This window comes from Pristis pectinata, chromosome 29, assembly GCF_009764475.1.
Source record: "Pristis pectinata isolate sPriPec2 chromosome 29, sPriPec2.1.pri, whole genome shotgun sequence".
Lineage (NCBI taxonomy): Eukaryota > Metazoa > Chordata > Chondrichthyes > Rhinopristiformes > Pristidae > Pristis > Pristis pectinata.
The window spans coordinates 14949504-14972195 of NC_067433.1; the positions used below are offsets into that span (position 1 = coordinate 14949504).

The 22692-nt window shown below is 45.5% G+C and overlaps 1 protein-coding gene across 3 annotated transcripts in view; it reads left to right on the forward strand.

Annotated features, from left to right (window-relative positions):
- The first annotated feature begins 2757 nt into the window (after positions 1–2757).
- LOC127584417 (zinc metalloproteinase-disintegrin-like crotastatin) overlaps positions 2758–22692 on the forward strand; it is a 57963-nt gene continuing 38028 nt past the window's right edge. For 2 of the 3 annotated variants that reach the window (XM_052041209.1, XM_052041210.1), the window contains exons 1-8: positions 2758–2907; positions 12046–12134; positions 13181–13257; positions 14123–14201; positions 17180–17256; positions 18470–18653; positions 20298–20360; positions 22521–22583. In XM_052041209.1, coding sequence (XP_051897169.1) covers positions 2847–2907; positions 12046–12134; positions 13181–13257; positions 14123–14201; positions 17180–17256; positions 18470–18653; positions 20298–20360; positions 22521–22583 — 693 coding nt within the window. In that variant the 5' untranslated portion in view covers positions 2758–2846. The remainder of the gene's footprint in view (positions 2908–12045; positions 12135–13180; positions 13258–14122; positions 14202–17179; positions 17257–18469; positions 18654–20297; positions 20361–22520; positions 22584–22692) is intronic. The other variant, XM_052041208.1, reaches the window with a different exon arrangement.

Consider the following 22692-nt stretch of genomic DNA (forward strand, 5'->3'; position numbering starts at 1 on the left):
TTAATGACAGTCCCCTGTCCTCACAGTTAAATACATCAGAAGACCACGAATAAATGTGTTCTTCCTCTCTAACTGGAAGTTAGGAAAAGTGATATAACGTTTTGACCAAAAATTGAATGAAGGATAAACTAAGGCAGAAGGTTCTCTGGATGCTGAATGTTGGTTTGAAAAAGTTCTGCAAACAGAATTTCTAATAGTGTGCAAACAAGGAGTTGCATAAATATTCAAATGAGCCAAATGCAAACAAGAAAAATACTTCAGCCCCATGGACTGTAGGCTGAATGGCTTTTGTCTGCAGCCTTGCACTCAAAGACGGAAGCAATTTAAGCAGACATGACAGAGGAGATCAAATTAGCAATGGCTTTCAGGGGGCCCCAGTTATGCTTTGTTCCTCTTGTGTGAGCTTGTTCTCTCTGGAATCCTTCCTTCAAATACTTGCCGCCTTTATATAAGGAATGGAGATGGGTTCTGGCAGAATTTCTACTGACTGATCTGTTTAAGATTGGAGACTGGGGGCAAGATTATCGGTACGCGACCGACTTGCATGCCTCGCCAGTGGAAGGTGCTAACTGTAAGGTTGCCCGAAGCAGGATTCAGTAAAGCTCATGTTCGACCCGAACAAGTTCAGTTTTGAATTTGGGGGAATAAGATGAGAGGGAAGTCTGGCAGACGTGTGTCTTTGACGAGACAGGAGAGGATTAAACATGTCAGTGAAAGCTGCAACAGTTACATCCCTGTAAATCTGGCTCAGTTGGTTTAAAACTCTGCTTTGCATTCTAACCCCTTAAAAAAATTGTTTAGAGTTCATTAAATGAGTGAAATTTGCTGTAGGTCATTGCTATCTCCTGTACCTGTAGAAATGGCGGTACAGTGGTGCAGCAGTTAGTGCTGCTACTGTGTATCTCCAGAGATCTGGGTTCAATCCTGACCTCCAGTGCTGTCTGTATGGAGTTTGCATGTTCTCCCTGTGACCGTGTGGATTTCCCCACGACGTGCCTCAAAACATTGGGAGGTTAATTGGCCACTGTAAGTTGCTCCTCATGTTAGAAGAATCAGGATGGAGTTGATTGGCGTGTGACAGGGAAATGACTGGGGGAATGAGTCAGCCGGGATTGCCCTGAGAGCTGGCATAAACTCAATGGGTTGAATGGCCTTCTTCAAAGTCAAAGAAAAACATGAGAAATATGAAACTCCATCCTGCAGTTATCTTACTTGTAGGTTGCTGATGCTGGAAGTGCTGATGGAGTATTCCAACACTCAACACCAGCCGGTGACAGGAGCTGGTGAAAGAGACCACGGATTGATTTGAAAGTGGAGGAACTCTTAATATTCGTACTCATGTAACGTGAAGCACTGCTTTGTATTAGAGATTACAGCAGATTATGGGAGAGAGGCATCTCTAAATCAAGACTCCACCACTGTGAGGAAGAGTCATAGAGTTATACAGCATGGAAACAGGCCCTTCGGCCCAACTGGTCCATGCCAACCAAGATTCCTATCTAAGCTAGTCCCATTTGCCTGCACTTGGCCCATGTCCCTCTAAACCTTCCTATTCATGTACCTCTCCATGTACATTTTAAATGTTGTTAATGTACTTGTCTCCAGCACTTCCTCTGGCAGCTCATTTCATTGTACAACTTGTAGATAGTGGGGTGTGTCCCTAATTGTTGGGAGTGTTTGCTTATATTATTGATCCGAATCTCCAGGCCAAGCTGCAAACTAAATCTACCACCTTGTGTTTTGACTATGTTCCATTGCAACACTCCAGCCCCTAGATGCCAGCATCTGGCTGGTGAACCTCAGTCCTTGGTAGGCATTGCTTTCGAGGTGAGATGTCCTAAAATAAGGCCCAGGAGGGACATGGAAGGTCCCAATTTCCCCGTGCTTCTGCCACCCTTGTCCTTCTAGCTGGTAGAGGTTCTAGGTTTGGAAGGTGCTGTCTAAGGAGTCTTGGTTCACTTTCTTTTATAATTAATGTTCTGTGTGTTGTCTGAATCTACGTGCCTGTGATGCTGCTGCAAGCAAAGTTTTCATTGCACTTGTACCTCACCGTACTTGTGCATATGTCAATAAACTCAACTCGACTTGACTTGACTTGCTGCAGTGCATCTTGTAGATGGTACAGGCTGCTACTGCAGTGCATCAGTGATGGAGTGAGTTAATCGTTGTGGATGGGGTGTCTATTAAGCAGGCTGGGCTGCTCCTGTATGGTGTGGAGCTTCTTGAGTGTTGTTGAAGCTGCAGTCATCCAGGCAAGTGGACAGCGTTCCATCGCACTCCTGACTTGATCCATTAGAGTTGGTCGGGATATGTATGAGTCTGTGGTTTATTCAGATACCAGCAGAGGATACAGCTACATCCCAATTATTTCTCGCCAGGACAGGCCAAGTTAAAGCTTACCACAGAAATGGTATCCTGCCAGTGATTGGGACATGGGGCATTGTGGTTACAGAGTTCTGGCACTTGGCCACTTGTGTTTTAAGGACTAGAGGGCATGGGCCTTAGTGGAAGTTGGGAAATCTTGAAAATAATGGCTTCAAACTATTACATTAAACCAAAATATGGTCCATGAAGTCTTACACTTTGCTTAATTTTTGTGACTCTCTGACTTTCAGTATTTCTCATACAATAAAATTTCTGCATAAGGTGACAGTTCGTTGGAATTTTGTTTTCTGGCTATATGGCTAATCACAATCCGCTGATGAAATTCTTCCTCTCACAAGTTGTAACACACACACCGAATGAGGAAGTGAAACTGTGTTACGGATGAACTGTCGCAAGATCCTTCAGACAAGTGTTCCGGCTGAGTAGCCTGCTGCCTCCAATGCAGGTGAAGTGTCAGAAACATGGTTGGTACCCGATACCTCTTGTGTTCTCTCCTCTTCTGTTCCATTGCTCCAGAGTTTGGTAAGTCTTTACTCTTTATTGCTAAACCATGTACCTTTCACCAGAATTATTTGACAACAATTGTCTGAGTACTTTTGCTGCGGACCTTGAACTTTATCATCATCAAATTTGAATTCTCTATTTCCTAACGACAGAGAAAGAGGCCATTTGGCCCATCGAGTCTGTGCAGGCTCACAATCTCATTCTCCTACTGATTTTCCCTGTAAACTATTCTCCCCACATTCCCATCAACTTCCCCCTCTCCAGCTTCTACCACCCACCTTTAGTGGGGGCAAGTTACGGCAGCCAAGTAAACTATTGGAATGTGGGAGAAAAACAGAGCAGCCAGAGGAAACCCACACAGTTACAGGGAGAACGTGCAGACTCCACACACAGACAGCACTGGAGGTCAGGATTGAACCCAGGTCACTGGAGCTGTGAGGTAGCACAGTCCTTGCAGTATACCCCCTGCAGTATATATATTGTGTGTGTCTGAGGAATGTATGTGCAGGTCCTTTGGCTAATTCACTTCAGGGACACCACAGAAGGTCTGGTTCCATCTCCTACGGGTGTCTATATTTGAGTGGACCTAGCATAAGTCACTGGGAATGTAAACTCCTGGAAAGTCTGACCTGTTTGTTTCCCTGGAGTCTGTAAGGCTCACTGCGTCAGCCTTGCATTGTTTCTGCGGGATAACCTGCAGGTGAAGGGAGGCTGGAATGGTGGAGGGGGAGTTCGGGGAGTCAGGTGGTAAGGGGGGGAGTGTAGGTGATAGAGGGACAGAGGTAGAGGGACTGAATTTTAACTTCTAAGAGAGGGAGTGTGGAGGCTTCAAAAGAGGAAATAAACTCAGCAGGGTAGAATATTAAAGTGATCCCCCTGCCTCCAGATTTAACCTGAATACATTGGACGGTGTTAAGAAATCCCGGAAATCCTGGTGTCAAGAAATTCTGGGAAATCAAGAGAGAAGGACAGACCAGGGACAAGCCTGAGACCCTGAAAGAAGGAAATGAAATCTGTAAATTGTTTATTAGTCGTGACTTTAACTGCAGATTTGTATGCATCTTTTACACATCTAGTGGGACTAGCTGGGTGGGTACCATGGTCAGCATGGACTTGTTGGGCCGAAGGGCCTGTGTCCATGCTGTATTGCTCTATGACTCCATGAGATCTTTTCAATAACAGGCACGAGAGGATGATTGGCTTCCACCCTGTAGGTTCTGAGGTGGCGGGTGCTTGGTTTGGGATGTTGTGCACACCAGCTGCTGCTTGTGGTCTCCTTATCGAGGGAGGCACAGTGACATTGTGGGTAGTGGAGCTGCCTCACAGCTCCAGTGACCTGGGTTCGATCCTGATCTCCAGTGCTGTTAGTGTGTGGAGTCTGCACGTTCTCTCTGTGACCGCGTGCATTTCTCCCCTGGTGTTCCAGTTTCCTCCCACATATACACAATGTGGCTACGAGAACAGGTCACAGGCTCGGATTCCTGTGGGGAATATCTCCGAGTCAGAATCAGGTTTATTATTACTGCCGCCTTCTATCATTCATGTGTCTATCTACAAATCTCTTAAATGTCCCTAATGTATCTGCCTCCACCACCTCTGCCGGCAGTGTGTTCCATGCACCCACCACTCTCTGTGTAAAAAAACTTACCCCTGAAATCCCCCTTATATCTTCCTCCAATCACCTTAAATTTATGCCCCCTCGTGTTAGCCATTGTCGCCCTGGGAAAAAGTCTCTGACTGTCCACTTGATCTATGCCTCTTATCATTTTGTACACCTCTATCAAGTCACCTCTCATCCTCCAAATGGAGCCAGATTCAGGAGGCTATGGATTTGCACCCCAAGATCCCTCCGTATATCAATGCTCCTAAGGGTCCTGTCATTTACTGTATACTTTCCTCTTACAATTGACCTCCCCTGTTCTTCCATGCAGCGAGAGCTTGTTGAAGGAAGGGGTTCAGGGAAACAGTACTGCAGTGAGGATGATTAAGGTGAGGGTTGTAGGATGAAGCTTGACCCCGGTCAATTATGTTTCCGGATCTACGGTAGGTGCATTGGTTAGGGCTGTGGTTTGCATTTTATCATGCAGTAGGTTGGAATGGTGACACGTTTCTGAGGATGCCCACATTTGAGAAGTATTCTCCGTTATCCCTTCCAGCTGATGAAGTTGGACGTTTTTGTGCAATTGAATAAAACCGGGTTCAAAGATTAGTGCTATCCCTTCTTGGACTTGATGTGGAGTAAAAATGATCCATTGTACCTTGAGAGAAGGGACTCACATTGTGAGCACTCTTATGCCACTGGGAGTGGGTAGTTGAGGAAGATCCTTGAGACATGGGAGGGAACCAGATCACCCAAAGGAAACCACCGTGGTCCTTGTAGAGATAGTACCAAAGGTCAGGATTGAACCTGGGTCTCTGGAGCTGTGAGGCGGTGGCTCCACTAGCTGGGCCACTGTGCTACTATTCTTGGTTCCCTTTTTGCAATGAATGCAAACCAGAGACCTAACAGTTTCCCAAGTTCTCTGCAACCCATCAGTGAAACCCTGACAAGTGCAGAGAAGCAGTGGAAGGGATGAATGGTCAACAGTGTAACCTCATTAGTAAAACTGTGGTTTCAGTGCTGGTTTCTTGAAGGACTCAACTTTGTTCACAGAAGTTGGTTCTTTCCTGAGCAAGGTTTGGAGAAAACTTTGAAAGGATTAATGCAAACCGTTGTCAGCCTTGCTGTTCAATTTAGAATCATAGAGTCATAAGTCATACAGCACAGAAACAGACCGTTCAGCCTAATTCATCTATGCAGACCAAGTTGCCTTACTGAGTTAGTCCAAATTTGAAGGCATTTGGTCCACCCCAATACAAGCATACATACCAGGAACAGGGCACTTGGTCATTTAAGCTTTCTCCAGCATTCAAATGATCATGTTGATCCGAAGCCTCAATCCCACATTCCCAACTACCCCACTTCCTTGTTTATCAAGAATCTGTTTACCTCTGCCTTCAAAACAGTCAAAGATTCTCCTTCCATTGCCCTTCGTGGAGAGAATTGGAAAGACTCTGATGGAATAGATTCTCAATGGGTCACTCTTTATTCTTGAACGGTAGCCACTAGTATTGGTTCTCCCATGAGAGGAAGCATCCTTTTCACATCCATCCCATCCATCCAGCCTCCCTACTGGAGCCGGCAGGTTTTCAGACTGTGACTTTGCAACAGTGGGGCCCAAAGGAGGAAATGGCTAGGCAACCTCAGGAGGAGGCAATCGATGCCTCAGCAACAGATCGTGACAGAGGTCCAGCTCACAAGAAGCCACTCCCTGCACCTGGACACAAGTGTCTAAGGGAGCTTTGGTATCAGGGTAGGTGCCAGGTATTGGCAGCTGCGAACTGGTAGACATGTCCCACTACTGGTTACAAAGGTGACCACCTTCCACACCCACCTTATACAATCTCGGCCACTCACAGAGGCACCAGGTGCACCAGCGTTGGAGGACGTCACCAGAGGGGTTGGTTCCCTTTGGAGTTCAGAAGAATCATGGGTGATCTTCCTGAAACATAAGATCCTAAGGGGGCACGATAGGGTCAACGTTAAGATATTTCCACTCGAACAAGGTGTCATGGTTACAAAGTAAAGAGAAGGTCATTTAAAACTGAGTTAGGTAAACATTTCTTCTCACAGAATGACTGCAATTCTCTACCCCATAGTTTTGTGGAGACTAGATCATTGGAGGTATTTAAAAGGGTAGATAGATGAAGTTTTGAAAGATCAAGGAATAGAGCTGGCACAGAGGAGGAGGTGAGCCCTGGGGCAGATCAGCCATGATTATATTGAATGGCGGGGTAGGCTTGAGTGGCCTACTCTTGTGTTCTTGGTTACGAGGGCTGGCAATACACCGCTTTCATTGGCCGCTCGGAGTGAGTGTGGGCTTGGATTTGCTGCTCTGCCTGACTTCCCACAGGTGTAGGGGGAGCAGACCTCAAGTATGGCTCAACGAACCCCCAGCCCACCTCAGTGTGATAGTAAAGGCTTCCATTTCTTTGGTGAGGACGGTTGTGGGGGGAGTGCTGTTGGGGCAGAGGGGCAAATCTGTAACTACAAGAAGGTCTGTCCACAGGGGCTCTGTTCTTTCTACCCTTGCTGACAACTGGCATGATTTACCCTGCACTCTCCCCTTCCCCTGATCTAAGCCCAGCTCCGATGACACAGTTGGGAATCAAGGGGTTAATTCAGCACACAACATGTCCAATAACCCCAATGTCACCCAACAAGCCAGCGGAATGATGGAGATGCCTGGGCCAATGTGGATGTAAGCCTCACCATCCACCTCTGCCAAACTCCCTGGACTGGTAATGGATCAGTCTTACACCACACAGCCAGGTGCCAGAGGTACTACAGCATCCTCCAGCAAGGAAGAGGCAACGGAAGAATATACTGGCAGTGTCTGAGGAGCAGCATGTATTGCTTGTAACTGCAGGGGTCAGTTCACCTCCAGGAGCTTGGTTATCTCTGGTGGAAACCCCCTCTTTTGCAACCACATATACAAGACTTGCCCAATCCCCTTTGCTCAGGGTCAGTTTAAATCCTATTCAGCAAATACCGAGGCTGCTGAGCAGAGTGATCCTGGGCCTGCTGACTGATGACAAAGTTATTTATATGTCCTGGTAAACCACAGAAACACCACTTCTCTTCCTCTGTATTTCACTCCCATCATTACAAACTTAGACCACTGAGATCATTGACAGAGAATTATCACCACCGTTTGCATCTGTACAACCCCAGATTCAACACTACATAGCTTGTGAGTCACTGGATCAGTGAGGGAACAGTTGAGAGGGAGAAGAGCTTCGATAAGAACTCTCAGCTCTGTCGCCCCCATGTTCCATTCTCTCGTTCACTGCGTTGCTCAGCATTTGATACAGGGGACAAAGAACTAAATAGTGACCCCTCAGGGGATCACGTGTGTCATGGATGGTGAAAATGCGATTCTTATCTGAAGTGTTGTGTGTGCGTTTAGCAGGTGTTAGTTAGAATTATTGCTGTAGTTCTGTAGTTTGCATAGCTTTTCTTCTAATTTTTTGTATTAGTTGTAGCAGTTTGGCACTAGATGTCCTTTTGCAGTGCTTTTAGCAAATAAACATTTGTACAATCAAAAAAAAGAACTGAATAGTTTGGAAATGTCAACAGTGAGCACGTTTAACTGCAGAAAATGCTGGAAACACTCAGCAGGTCAGGCAGCATCTGCGGAAAGTGAAACAGAGGTAACGTTTCAGGTTGAAGAAGGGTTTTGGACCTGAAACATTACTTCTGTTTCATGCTCCACCGATGCTGCCTGACCTGCTGAGTGTCTCCAGTATTTTCTGTTCAATAAGTTAATTTCCAGCATTTTCAGTATTTTTTTGATTTTCATTTAGTGTTTAACTGCCAATTGTACTCCTCTGTATCATCTTGCATAGCTCTAATTTTGCAAAGAAGCTTTACAGCTGAGTCTGTCAACTCCAAGTGACCGTTTCTGTTGAACAATAAGTGATAAAGTTAACAGATCCTTGGATCACCTTCATGTCCAGAAGCATACTTGGGGCTTGCACTAGTAACCATGGAACCTGCCAGTTACCATGGAGATAACAGGTCTCAGACTTAGCTGTTAGGTTAACACTTGCTTCCATCAAGTTAAAACTTTGGATACTGTCCTGAATCTCCAAAGAATTTTGGTTGGACATTTAAAAAGTAAATGGCTGGGACCTAAGGAGTGCTCATGTACAGAAAGACCTTGGGGTGCAAGTCCATAGCTCCCAGAATGTGGCAACACAGTTAGATAAGTTGGTGAAAAAGACATTTGCTATACTTACCTCTATAGGATGAGGCATTGAGTATAAAAGTTGGGATGTCATGTTGCAGTAGTACAAAGCATTAGTTAGACTGCACTTAGAGTATTGTGTACAGTTCTGATCACCACACTACAGGAAGGTTGTGGTAGCAATAGAGAGAGTGCAGAAGACATTCACCAGGATGTTGCCTGGAACGGAGGCCTGTAGCTAAAAGGAGAGATTGGACAGGCTCTGTTTACTCCCACTGGAATGTAGGGGTGATCTTATGAAGGTTAATAAAATTATGAAGGACATAGATAGGATAGATAGAGTCTTTTTCTCAGGGATGGAGAGTCTAGAACTAGAGGGCACAGGTTTAAGGTGAGGGGGAAAGATTTAAAGATGTGAGGGTTAAGTTTTTCACACAGAGGTTGGTAGTTATCTGGAACAAGCTGCCAGAGGAGCTGGTTTGGACAGATACTTAGATAGGAACAGCATAAGATATGGGCCCAAAGCAGGCAAATGGGATTAGTGTAGATAGGCTTCACAGTCAGCATGGTTGAGGGTTTAGTGTAGGATATGTGTAAGTGGTTGGCACAGACTTAGTGGGCCAAAGGACCTGTTTCCATGCTGGATTTCTTGATGATTATAAATTGAGTACACTCCTGTTTTAGGTTGAGAGCATCTTGACGTTGAAGATGGGCAGATGAAAGTTGGCACCTAGCCTGTCCACAGTAACCCCACCACAAATAAACATCCCGACCTGTATTATTGTCCAACTCAGGACACCCAATGAAAGAGGAGGAGGCAGTCCCTGGGTAGATTCAGGGTAAAGAGATCATGCTAATGTCCCCTGAAGATCTCAGCACTTTGTTCAAGGCTTATTATTCTGCACCTCGCCCACTTTTGTGTGTTGTGAAGCCAGCCTTTGCCAAGAATCAAACTAATTCCCTTCAGGTTGGTTGTAATGAGCCCAGCCTCACTGTGTGAGCTGAGAACTTGTGCAGTCCCTGATTCCAGGAGAGGGAAAGTTCTTTTCATGTGTGAAATTTTACTTTTGCTGGAGCAGAGGAGGTTAAGAGGGGACATGACTGAGATTTATAAATTCATAAGGGGTATAGAACATAGAACATAGAACAGTACAGCACAATACAGGCCCTTCAAGCCCACAATGTTGTGCCGACCTTTAAACTTTGCCTAAGACTATCTAACCCCTTCCTCCCACATATCCCTCTATTTTAAATTCCTCCATATGCCTATCTAGTAATCTCTTGAATTTGACCAATGTACCTGCCTCTACCACTGCCCCAGGGAGCGCATTCCGTGCCCCAACCACTCTCTGGGTAAAAAACCTTCCTCTGATATCTGCCTTGAACTTCCCACCCATTAATTTAAAGATAGGGTAGATAGGGTAGACTGCAGGAAACCTTTCCCCATGTCAACCGCGGATAAAGCTAGAGGAAATAGATTTAAGGTAAAGAGTAAGAGATTCAGAGGGGATCTGAGGGGGACCATTTTCATCCAGAGAGTGGCAAGTACCTGGAATGCACTGCCTGAAACAATGGTGGAGGCAGAGTCGTTGACAGTGCTTGACTACACACTGAAGGCAATGAACCAAGTGGTGGAAGAATGGGATTAATTCAGATGGGTACCCACTGGTTCAGCATGGATGTTGTGGGATGGATGGTCTGTCTCCCTGCTGTATTGAATCTGTGAAATAAAATCAGAAAATGCTGGTAATACTCGGCAGGTCAGGTAGATTCTATTGGGGAGAGAAACAGTGAAAATTTCAGGTTAACGTCTTGAAGTATTTGCAACATTTGTCATTTGGGTTACTTTTTTTATAAAATTTGAGCACCCTTCACTTTCCCCTTGAGCAGAGGCCCTGTCAGTCTCCCTCCACCACCCTCCTTCTCCTGGCTCAACACACCTCATGTGAACAACTCCCCCATTAACTCCAGCTCACTTCCTCTATATCAAAGCTGTAGCTGTGGGAACCTGTTTGGGTCCAAGCTATGCCAGTCTCTGGAGCAACAGGCCAATCTGCTGGGGAATTCAGAAGGTTGAGCAGCAGCTGTGGGAGTAAAGGACTTGTCGACGTTTCATCAGAACATCAGGAAGAATCCCTCTCCCTCCCCCGCGCCCCCCCCCCACAGATGTCACTCAAGCCGCTGAGTTCCTCCAGTAGATTGTTTGTTGCTCCAGATTCTAGCATCTGCAGTCTCTTGTGTCTCTTTTGCCTGTCTCTGAAGGGGTTAGGTGGAAATACTCTGCTTCCAGCTCAGATTCTTTCCTTTCATGACACCTCTATCTCAGGAGACATCCTATCAGAGACCTTGCCATTTCTCTCCATTACTCAGCAACTTAAAACAAGCTTGTTTTCTAAGTCTTCCTAGCTCTAATGAAGCGATAACTGTTTCTGTCTCCGCAGATGCTGCTTGGCCTGCTAACTGCTTCTGTTTCGATTTCAGATTTCCAGCATCTGCAGTGTTTACTATGGCCAGATTTTATTCTCCTATCAATTACAGCCCATTACTTTTCTGGTCACAATATTTAATTAATTGAATTGAAATTACCCAGCTACCATGGTGAGAATTGCATTCGGGTTTTCTGGATCTGTCCAGCACTGCAGAAACTCTGATTTTGCTTCTGATTCTGATTCAGATTTAGATTCAGATTAGTTTGTTGACATATACACTCGGGTGCAATGAAATTCCTTGTTCATGTGGAGCTCACAGAGTAAATAGTATACATGGCAATAATAAATACAATAAATACAGTAACAGCTGCAAAAGAGTACAGTAATGCAAACTGAACATTTGTTTATAGGTTTAAGGTGCTGGCAAGTAGGTATAGCGGAGATGTCAGGGGTAAGTTTTTTACTCAGAGAGTCCGTGGAATAGGCTGCCGGCAACGGTGGTGGAGGGGGATACGATAGGGTCTTTTAAGAGACTTTTGGATAGGTACATGGAGTTCAGAAAAATAGAGGGCTATGGGTAAGCCTAGTAATTTCTAAGGTAGGGACATGTTCGGCACAGCTTTGTGGGCCGAAGAGCCTGAATTGTGCTGTAGGTTTTCTATGTTTCTATGAACAAGTGCAAAAGGAAATGCTAAAATGTCAATAATAGAAGAGGTAGAATTAAGAGTCTGAGAACATGGCAGCACCACTGGGAAGGGGATGTGAAAAATGTGATTGGTTTTGCAGTCTGATAGCAGTGGGGAAGAAGCGGTTCTTGAGTCTGGCCGTCCGGGCTTTCAAGCTTGCGTATCTTCTCTGAGAAAGTAGAAAAGAACTCACTTCCACCTGACATTTTGGTTCTGGATGATGCTTAGTCAACGTGTGTTGTTTGTTTGCAGTGAGCTCTGCCTCCAGGCTACCCGGAGTACAGAATTACCAGGTGGTGAAACCGCGCAAACTCCACGTCAAGCAGAAACGAGAGAGTGAGGTACAGTGCAAAACCCAGTGACAGGCTTGTATTAACATCTCAACATGTGGCTGCTTCAATCAAAGGGGTCTTGGTGTGGAACAGGGATCCTGCTGTTACAATGGGATAAAGACAGCTAATGGTTCCAAATAAAACATGACTATAATAAGTCTTCTGTCCATGAGGAATAGAAGGATGGACTTCCAAGATAAACAAAGATAAGATAAGATATCTTTATTAGTCACATGTACATCAAAACACACAGTGAAATGCATCTTTTACGTAGAGTGTTCTGGGGGCAACCCGCAAGTGTTGCCACGCTTCCAGCGCCAACATAGCATGCCAACAACTTGTGTGGATGCCAAGAATGTGGATACTACAGATATCCTCTCCTTTACCCTCAATACATGATCCAAATAAACATGAATATGCCCACTAATGTTCTAAAGGTGTTGATAAACACACTAAAACATTTAAATACCCAAAAAGAAATGACATTAGCTAACAAACTACTTCTAGTAAAACTTACAAGCAGTGAATTGTTCATGAAATCACAAGGTGCAGCCTTGATAAACAATAAACAGTCTCTATTAGAAAAGTGCACAATGGGGAGCCATTTGACACAAGTGGTCTGGAAACTGGTCACCTGTTGATTTGGACAGTGATTGGTTCCTCAATGTGTATGTGCATATATATATATATATATATATATATATATATATATATATATATATAAAATATCCGAAAAAAATTGAAGTTGGACCAACCTTGTGAGTAGGTGAATCTGTGGATAACAGATCAATAGATAGCAAGGACTGAGTGTACAGCAGTCTAGGATGGACAGAGAGAGGAAAACATAGAGGAGTAATGGTGGGGGAAGTTTCTAACAGAATAGCAATACAGGGTGGCTTTAGTCAGTAAAGAAACCAGAAGATAACAGGCAGAAAAACTGAGAGCTAATGGTCCAGATTTGAATGGGAGAAGAGGTGCCAATCAAGCCTTTTCTCCACTTAATGAATTCTAAGTTCATTTTTCAATTTGCTCCATTGAGATCTTTTCTGTTGCAGGGTCTTTATCCATTGGTTGTTCGGTATGGAGTACCTGTAGAAGGCAAAGAGCTGGTCATACACCTCGAGAAGAATGAGTAGGTGGCTTTATTCCAAGAGTTGTTCCAGTATGTTTACATAGGAACCCTCAGAGGGTTGGTGACCTTTCCCAGTTTTTTCCTGCGATTGGGTTGCTCCTGACACATGGTGCCACAGGATAGCTTGCCCTGTGTTTCTGACCAGGACTTCTGGAAGATTCCAGAGAATTCAGGGGTATCTGTCAGCAAGGTACCAATGTCCATGGGTGATTAGGCTCCCAAGGTGTGGGAATGAAGGGAAAAGTAACTTTAGGGGAAGGATGCAGATCAAAGGGTGAAGACACAGGGCAAAGAGAGTCCTGCTCGTCATCCTATCAATGCAATGTTCAAGCTTCTCTTTATGGCTTCACTCCTGACATAACCAAGGCATTGACAGTGTGGATGCTGAGAGGCTGTTTCTCCTCAATGGAGAGAACAGAATGAGGGACATAGTCTCAGGAGAAGACCACAGCCGGTGACGACAGTGACCCATGTCACCTTCAGATCATCACCCTCCCTTCTTCTCCAGCCTCCCCACCAATCACCACACCATTGTCCCTGGACCCAACCTCCAGACACCTGATGCGGTGAGGTGCTGACTGCCCGAGGTGAATGTCTGGGGCAGGTGGATGGTTAATCCCTTGCCTGGAGCCTCAGAACCAGAGGTCACTCTCCTGGTTGGAGCCCAAGGTGAGCAGTCACTCTCCTGACTGAACCACCCAATCATATTGTGACTTCTGTCACCAGTTAAGGAGATAGACCTGCGCATTGCACTTTCTGTTGCTTCCACTACTCATATTAACCTCAGCCAACCAAAGCAGATTAAGTTTTGCCCCTTCTCATGTCTAAATCCCACTGTACCGTTTCCTCTCTCTCCACTTTACAGGGGTCTATTTGCCAAGAACTACACGGAAACCTACACCTTGGAAAATGGGACTGAAGTGCAGGACACCCCCCTCTATCCGGTGAGTACAGCACAAAACGTTCCAACCTAAGGAAGGTGTGACCACATTGTAGGGCACTACATGATTCTGTTTAATTCTTTTTATTAATCAGACTTACCTCTTGCAAGCTCAGGAATCTCCAAAGTTCTTGACAGTCTGTGAAATATTGGTCTGTTTTAACATTTGTTACGAAATCTCTGCTCTCTTTTCCACAAGCCTTTAGCTTGTGAGGTGACAGAAGTATAAGCCAGACATTTCTAATATTGATATTTTTTGATATTTATTTATTAGTCACATGTACACTGAAACACACAGTGAAATGCTTCTTTTTGTGTTACTGAGGATATGCTGGGGGGCAGCCCGCAAGTGTCACAAGTCTTCTGGCGCTAACATAGCATGCCCACAGCTCCTAACTTGTACATCTTTGGAATGTGGGAGGAAACCGGAGAACCCGGAGGAAACCCACGCAGACACGGAGTGAACGTACAAACTCCTTACAGGCAGCGGCGGGAATTGAACCCCGGGTCACTGGCGCTATAATAGCGTTACGCTAACCGCCACACTACTTTGCCGCCTTGAGCACGATCACCATTCAATGACTGACATGAGCATTGGCCGGTCCCTGTGACCTTTGCTTTCCAAAGCCAATCTCAGTCTTGAATATACTTACTGATGCAGTGAGGGCAGCACAGCAGCATAGCAAACAGAGCTGCTTCTTCACAGCTCCAGCAACCCAGGTTCCATCCAGACCTCTGGTGCTGTCTGTGTGGAGTTTGCATGTTCTCCCTGTGACTGTGTGGGTTTCCTCAGGTGCTCTGGTTTCCTCCCATATCCCAAAGACATGCAATTAATTGGCGGCTGTAAATTGTCCTTAGTGTGTCAGTGAGTGGTAGAATCTGGGGGTGGGGGGTAGTTGACGGGGAGAATAATTTGCAGGGGCGGAGGGAAATAGGGCTTGGAACTGATGCAATTGTTCTGTGGGAGTAAGCATGGGCCAGATGGGCTGAATGGCCTCCGGTGTTATAATTAAGTTTACGCATGAGCTTGTCGACAGCGGGGGTTAAAATTGTACAACCTCCCTCCTCACCCCAGGCTGAACTGGTGTTGATTTTAGAGACCACATTCCCAACTGCTTTTCAGACCATTGAGGTGAAACCTGTGAGAGTCTACAGACAATGTGTGCTGACTAGCCCAGGGCAGGAATTGTTATTGAGTTAATTATCTGTGTAAAAACAGGTTTCTTCATCAGGTTACAACATGTCCTGGAATGCGCCATTATGAGCAAAGACAGTCACAGCCCATCTGTAAACAAGATGTTCCAAATGCTGGTTATGCCTGTCATTTGAATCACCTTTTCTTAATTAAACAAGTTATGTTCATTCTTCAGAGGAATGTCGTGAACATAACCCAGCGAACACTGGTGACATTACTCATGCAGTGAAACACTTAGCCAGTGAGCAAGCCTGTGGTCAATGCCTGACACATGAATGATGAGGGCTATGTGGGAGGGAAGGGTTAGATAGATCTTAGAGCAGGATAAAATGCTGGCCTAACATTGTCGGCCACAGGGCCTGTACTGTGCTCTAATGTAATGTTCTAATGTTCTGTTACTTGAAGGCAGAATCGAAACCGAGTCTCTAGTGCTGTGAGGCAGCAGCACTACCTGCTGTGCTCTATGCACTCACTGACTATTCCAGGTGACTTTTCACATAGTGGCATGACGGTTCTCAGCTCCTGTCACAGTGTGGCATGTTCACTTAGATTCTTAAATACAAGCTTGTCCTGGAGTCATAGACACAGCTCAGAATCAGGACATTCATCTGCTCCGACTGTCAACCTCTCATTTTTACACTAATTCTACCTTAACCCATTTTATTCTCCCCACCTTCCCAACAACTGCCCCCAGATTCCACCACTCATCTACCCACGAGAGGCAACTTTCAGCAGCCAATTTGTTATTGGTATTGGTTTATTATTGTCACTTGTACCAAGGTACAGTAAAAAATTTGTCTTGCATACTGATCGTACAGGTCAATTCATTACACAGGGCAGTTACATTGGGTTAGTACAGAGTGCATTGATGTAGTACAGGTAAAAACAATAACAGTACAGAGCAAAGTGTCACAGCTACAGAGAAAGTGCAGTGCAATAAGGTGCAAGGTCACAACAAGGTAGATCGTGAGGTCAGAGATCCATCTCATTGTATAGGGAACTGTTCAATAGTCTTATCACAATGGAGTAGAAGCTGTCCTTGAGCCTAGTGGTACATACCCTCAGGCTCCTGTATCTTCTACCTGATAGGAGAGGAGAGAAGAGAGAATGACCCGGGTGGGTGGGGTCTTTGATTATGCTGGCTGCTTCACCAAGGCAGTGAGAGTCCAAGGAGGGGAGGCTGGTGTCCGTGACGCGCTGGGCTGTGTCCACAACTCTCTGCACCACCCAGCTTTTGGACGTGGAAGCACCCAGAGGAAACCTATGGAGTCACAGGGAGAACATACAAATTCTACATATTGTAGGAGGTCAGGTTGCTGGAGCTGTGAGGCAGCGGCTCTCCTCACTGTGTCACTGTGCCACCTTTCTTGTAACCTCATCCAGAAAGCTAAAGTACTTTACATCAGTGTTGTACATAGACCGTTGCAGTATAGGAAATGCAGCAGAGAGTTCACACACTATAAACTTCAACAAACAGAAATAAAGCTAATGACCAGATCACCTGTTTTGATCACTGGGAGAGGGATAAATGTTCCCCAGGACCCAAGGGAAATCCCCTGCTCTTACTACCATCTGTGAAATGGAGATTGAATGGCAAGGGTCACTGGATCCAAACTTAATCCAGCTCAAACTTGGTCGGTTGAGAAAGAAACCCAAGGTTTCTGGTGAATTGCATGTTCTGTGTGAGCGTAATATTGAGCTCCTTGTCATCAACCTCTTCTTAAGTGGATGTTTCTGGGTGACATGATTTGCTGACAATCCCATGCCTATTTTTCTGCTACATTTAGGATCATTGCTATTACCATGGTTACGTAAAGGGGGAGGAAGGTTCCTCGGCCAGCTTCAGCACTTGTGACGGACTCAGGTAAGGTCGGGGCATCTGCAAAACTTCCCTCAGCCCAGAGCTCTTCAGGAATGAAGAAGACATTCAGATAGGGGTGTACAAGATGATAAGAGGCATCGATCGAGTGAAGAGTCAGAGACTTTTTCCCAGGGTGACAATGGCTAACACGAGGGGACATCATTTTAAGGTGATTGGAGGAAGGTATAAGGGGGATGTCAGGGGTCAGTTTTTTTCACACAGAGACTGGTAGGTGCGTGGAACGCACTGCCTGAAGAGGTTGTGGGGGAAGATATATTAGGGACATTTAAGAGACTCTTAGTTAGACACATGAATGATAGAAAAATAGGGGGCTATGTGGGAGGGAAGGGTTAGATAGATCTTAGAGCAGGATAAAATTTCTGCACAACCTTATGAGCCAAAGGGCCTGTACTGTGCTGTAGTGTTCTATGTTCTATGTTCTATAGTCTTGGAGACATACAGCACGGAAACAGGGCCTTTGGCCCCTCTCAGTCCATGCCAACCACCAACCACCTATTTACATTAATCCTTCATTTTTTTATTCTCCCCACATTCTCACTTATTCCCAAAGATTCTATCATTCACCTACACACCAGAGTAGCCCAATTAACCTACCAACACACGTCTTTGGGATGTGGGAGGTGACTGGAGCCACCTGTGGGAAACCCATGCAGTCAGAAGAGAAGAGAAGATTTCTTCATTAGTCACATGTACATCAAAACACACAGTGAAATGCATCTTTTGCGTAGAGTGTTCTGGGGGCAGCCCGCAAGTGTTGCCACACTTCTGGTGCCAACATAGCATGCCCACAACTTCCTAACTCGTACGTCTTTGGAATGTGGGAGGAAACCGGATCACCCGGAGGAATCCTACGCAGACACGAAGAGAACGTACAAACAGACAGCAGCTGGAATTGAACCAGGGTTGCTAGCGCTGTTATACATTATGCTAACCACTGCACTACTGTGCCGCTCACAGGGGAGAAGGTCCAAACTCCACACAGACCAGCAATGGAGGGTAGGATTGAACTGGGGTCTCTGGCAGCGCTCTACTGGCTATGCCACCGACTTGTAGCAAGTCACGCAAGATTGGTCGAAGAATTTGATTTTTTCGGGCTGAATGGCTGGTTTCGGCTTGGCCTTTATTGGCTGCTTAAGATTCCGACCATAACTGGAAAGTCCAACGTTCTCTTTGGTTCTTTCTCTTCCATTTCTAGTGGTTATATCCGCACCAATGGCCAACGATATCTGATGGAACCTCTAAAGGAATCAGTCAGCAACGAACACGCGCTCTACAGATATGAGGAGCTCAGGCTGCCGCAGAAGACTTGTGGTGTGGTCAACACTTCATGGGACAGCTCAGAGCCAAAAGTGGAGGAGACCTTTAACTCTCCGAGCGAGGTATCTTAAACTAAGTCAGTGTTTTATCAGTGACGGTACTGTGTACTAACTGAAGGGTAGCAAGGCAAATTCCCCAACCCCTTGACTAGATTCCAGTCTGTAATAAAAGCTGAAAATACTGGAAATACTCAGGAGGTAACGCGGCATCTGTGGGTAGAGAAACAGAGTTAATGTTTCAGGTGACAGACCCTTCGTCAGAACAACATAGTCTAGGCAAGGTAACAGGGGGCTTTGTTAGCGGCAACAGTCAGTATGGACGCGATGTGCTGAAGGGCCTGTTTCTGTGCTGTATGACTTTATGACTTTGAAATAAGTGGTGGAGTGGGATTGATGGGATTGTTCTGAGAACCAGCATAGACTCAGTGGGCCAAGCAGCTTCCTTCTATGCCTTAAGGAACATTGAGAAATATAACTTTGGGGACCTCAACTGATTAAGTGCCCATGAAGCACAGTTTGGTGTTCAGGGATAGCCCAAGGAGTATTTCCATCAGCAGGTATTCAACTCATTTCTAACCTGTTCATCATTCTCTTCCATTCATTTCTTGGGATCAGGGCACCATTGGCATTTATTCTTCCGCCCTTGAGAACATGGTAGTGAGCCACTTTCTTGAATCACTGCAGTCCTTCTGGTGAGAGTACTCCCACAGTGACATTGGGAAGGAGTTCCAGAATTTAGCACCAGTGATGAGGAAGGACTACTGAAATATTTCCAACAGTGAATAAAAACTGAGGATGCTGGAAATCTGAAATAAACTCAAATGTCACTGGAAACACTCAGCGGGTCAGGCGGCTGTTCAGGAGTCAGGAAGTTATGTTGCAGCCTTATAAAACTCTGGTTAGGCTGCATCTGGGCTATTGCATTCAATTCTCGTTACCCCTTTATAGGAAGGATATGGAGGGTTTGGAGAGGGCGCAGAGGAGGATTGCCTGGATCCCAGGACATGTGCTATACAGAGAGACGGGACAAATTGGGTGCTTTCTCTGGAGCGGCAGAGGCTGAGATGAGACCTGATAGAAGTTATAAGATCATGAGACATAGATAGAGTAGATATCTGGTATCTTTCTCCCAAGGTCGAAATGTCTATACTGGAGGGCATACATTGAAGGTGAGAGTGGGGTTAGTTCAAAGGAGATGTGCGGGGCAAGTTTTTTATACAGGGAGTGGTGGGTGCCTGGAATGCGCTCCCAGTGGTGGTAGTGGAAGTAAGTACAATAGAGGTGTTTAAGGGACTCTTAGATGGGCACATGAATGTGTAAAGAATGAAGGGAAATGGACATTGTGTAGACAGAAGGGATTTGTTCAGTTAGGCGTTTAATTAGTTCAGAACAACATCGTGGGCCAAAGGGCCTGTTCCTGTGCTGTGCTGTTCTATGTTTCTCCCTCCACAGATTCCGCCTGATCTGTTGAGTGTTTTCTGTTTTTATTTCAGATTTCCAGCATCTGCAGTGTTTTAAATTTCATTTCCAGTCTGTATTGCACCATCAGATGCCCATTGTCCTTGCAGCAATTCCTTCATATTGGGGTTGACCCACAGTCTCTGGTTAATTGTTTGCACAGTTCTTGGTTAACTATTAACAATGGGAACATTGACAGTACTGAGAATCACCAGGTCATGTTGCATTTACTGTACCTTTCCATTGCAGAGGAATGAGTTCCTGAGGGCAAAGAAGTACATTGAAATGTACGTGGTGGTGGATTACTCAGAGGTGAGAAGGGCTCCTGCTGAATCGGGTGGTCAAAGCTGCCTCTGTTGATGGTGATTTCCCAGTCCCATGCGGTTTAGGGTGGTCTGTCGACCCCACTCAGTTTGAGCAGTGTTCCAGCATGTTTATCTCTGTCCTGCTGGAAATTCCACAGAATATCTCTGGGGGATGTAGGCATTTAGGTATTGAGGTGCCCCACTTTTTCTCTGTTAACACCTTGTGCCAGTTGCTACTAAATTCAAACTCTCATATTCTTTCTCTTCAAGAAAGAAAGATTTTCACTCTTGTTCTCCTGATGATCACTGGGTTTCCTCTGGGATGCTCCAGTTTCCTCCCACATCCCAAATACTCACAGGTTGTTGGGGTAATTGGCTGCTGAGCAAAAGTGGATGGTAGTGTCGTCCCGAAATTAATTTTCCCCTTCTGTTCACTGTAAGTAACACAGTGCCACAAGGTCAATTCGAACAAATACCTTTATTAGCAGTGCACCGCTAGGAGAATTCTCTTCAGCACTCACTAAGGGTCGCTTCCCGAGTTCTCCCCGCACAAAGGGCAGACAGACATTTGTACAGGAATTGTCACGCACATCCCATGCAAATGGCACTGCTAGTTTTGGTCAAGCTATAGAGATCCCGAGACAGCTATCACACCTCTTGTCTTAGTATAATTGAGTTATAATCAAGGCATTCAAAGGCAGGTATCACCCTTCATTGTTCAGACCAAGCCTTCACCTTGATGTTAATTACACCCAGTATCACCACCGTCTGACATATCGGAATGATCCGTTACCCGAAACAAAGGTAACATTCCAACCTAACTAGTGGGTCAGCAGCTTGCTTGTCCTTGCTAGAGAAATATAAATGCATATATATATTTAGTTTACTAGTTATAGGTATGGTTGCAATTCTTAACCCTTCACTTCCTCAGTAGGAGAGACGGAGGGTGTGAATTGTCAAGTAAGAGAGAATAGATTTCAGGGAAGTACGCTGCCTGAGGAAGCGGTGGAAGCAGATACTATCACTATGTTTAGGAAGCATCTGGACAAGCATCTAACTTGCCAATGCATAGAAGGCTATGGAGCTCAAGTTAAATGGGACTAGCATGCAACAGTTGGCATGGATGTGATGGCCCAAATGGCCTGCTTCCCTGCTGTAGTGCTCTATGATGCTACGACTTTGAAGTAAGTGGTGGAATGGGATTGGCAGGATTATCTGAGAGCTGGCATAGACTCGATGGGCTGATTGGCTTCCTTCTATGCCTTAAGGAAATATGAAAGATATACCTTTGGGGACGTTAACTGGTTAATTACTTTTGAAGCGCAGTTGTTGTTGAACTGTTGGAAACAAGCAAGCCCAATTGTGTTCAGCAAGCCCCCACACTCATTCGTCAGGGAATAAGCAGATTACCTAGGGTGGTGCAGCAGATCATACAGCTGCCCCACTACTCCAGTGACCCGGGGTTGAACCTGACTTCAGGTGCTGTCGGTGTGGAATTTGCATGTTCTCCATATGACTGCACGGGTTTCCCCAGGGTGCTCCAGTTTCCTCCCACATCCCGACATTGTGCATGTTGGTGGGTTAATTAGGTGCTGTAAATTACCCCTTGGTGTAGGTTGGTGGCAGGAAAATTGAGGGGATTAATGGGTTAATGAGAGAGAGAGAGAGAGAGAGAGAGAGAGAGAGAGAGAGGGGGGAGAAAGGGAGAGAGAGAGGGGAAGAGTGAGAGGGAGAGAGAGGGAGGGAGAGAGAGAGAGAGGGAGAGAGAGGGGAGAGAGAGAGGGGAGAGAGAGAGGGAGAGAGCGAAAGGGAGAGAGAGAGAGCAGGTTGTAAGGCAATAGGAATGGGACTGATCAGAGAGATGGCACAGATTCTTTGGGCTGAATGGTCTCCTATGTCATAAGAACATATGAAATAACGTAACATTATTGGCTGAGGGATAATTGACAGCTACAGCTTGCAAGGTTGTATTTGAAACAGAGTCAATGAGATCTCTGACAACCTTCTGCGAGAGCAGAGGGAGCCTCTGCTTTATGTTTCACATGAAATGCCATGCAGAACTTCCTCGTCACTGGACACAGAGAGGACACACTGTGCATTCAGCTGCTTGCTTTCAGTAGTCTTGATGGATTGAAGTCTAATAGCTCCTCTTCTTTTTGTTTTACAGTTCCAACGGTTTGGGTTGGCAGTGAAGAACAGGGTGTTTGAGGCAGTCAATCACATCAACCTGGTTGGTAACTCTAAAAGTTTAAACACCTGCGAAACTCTCCCTGCTGACAGACTGGACAGGAACATTCCCCATTACAGAGGGCTCTCTTGCACCACTCTGATCATGTCAC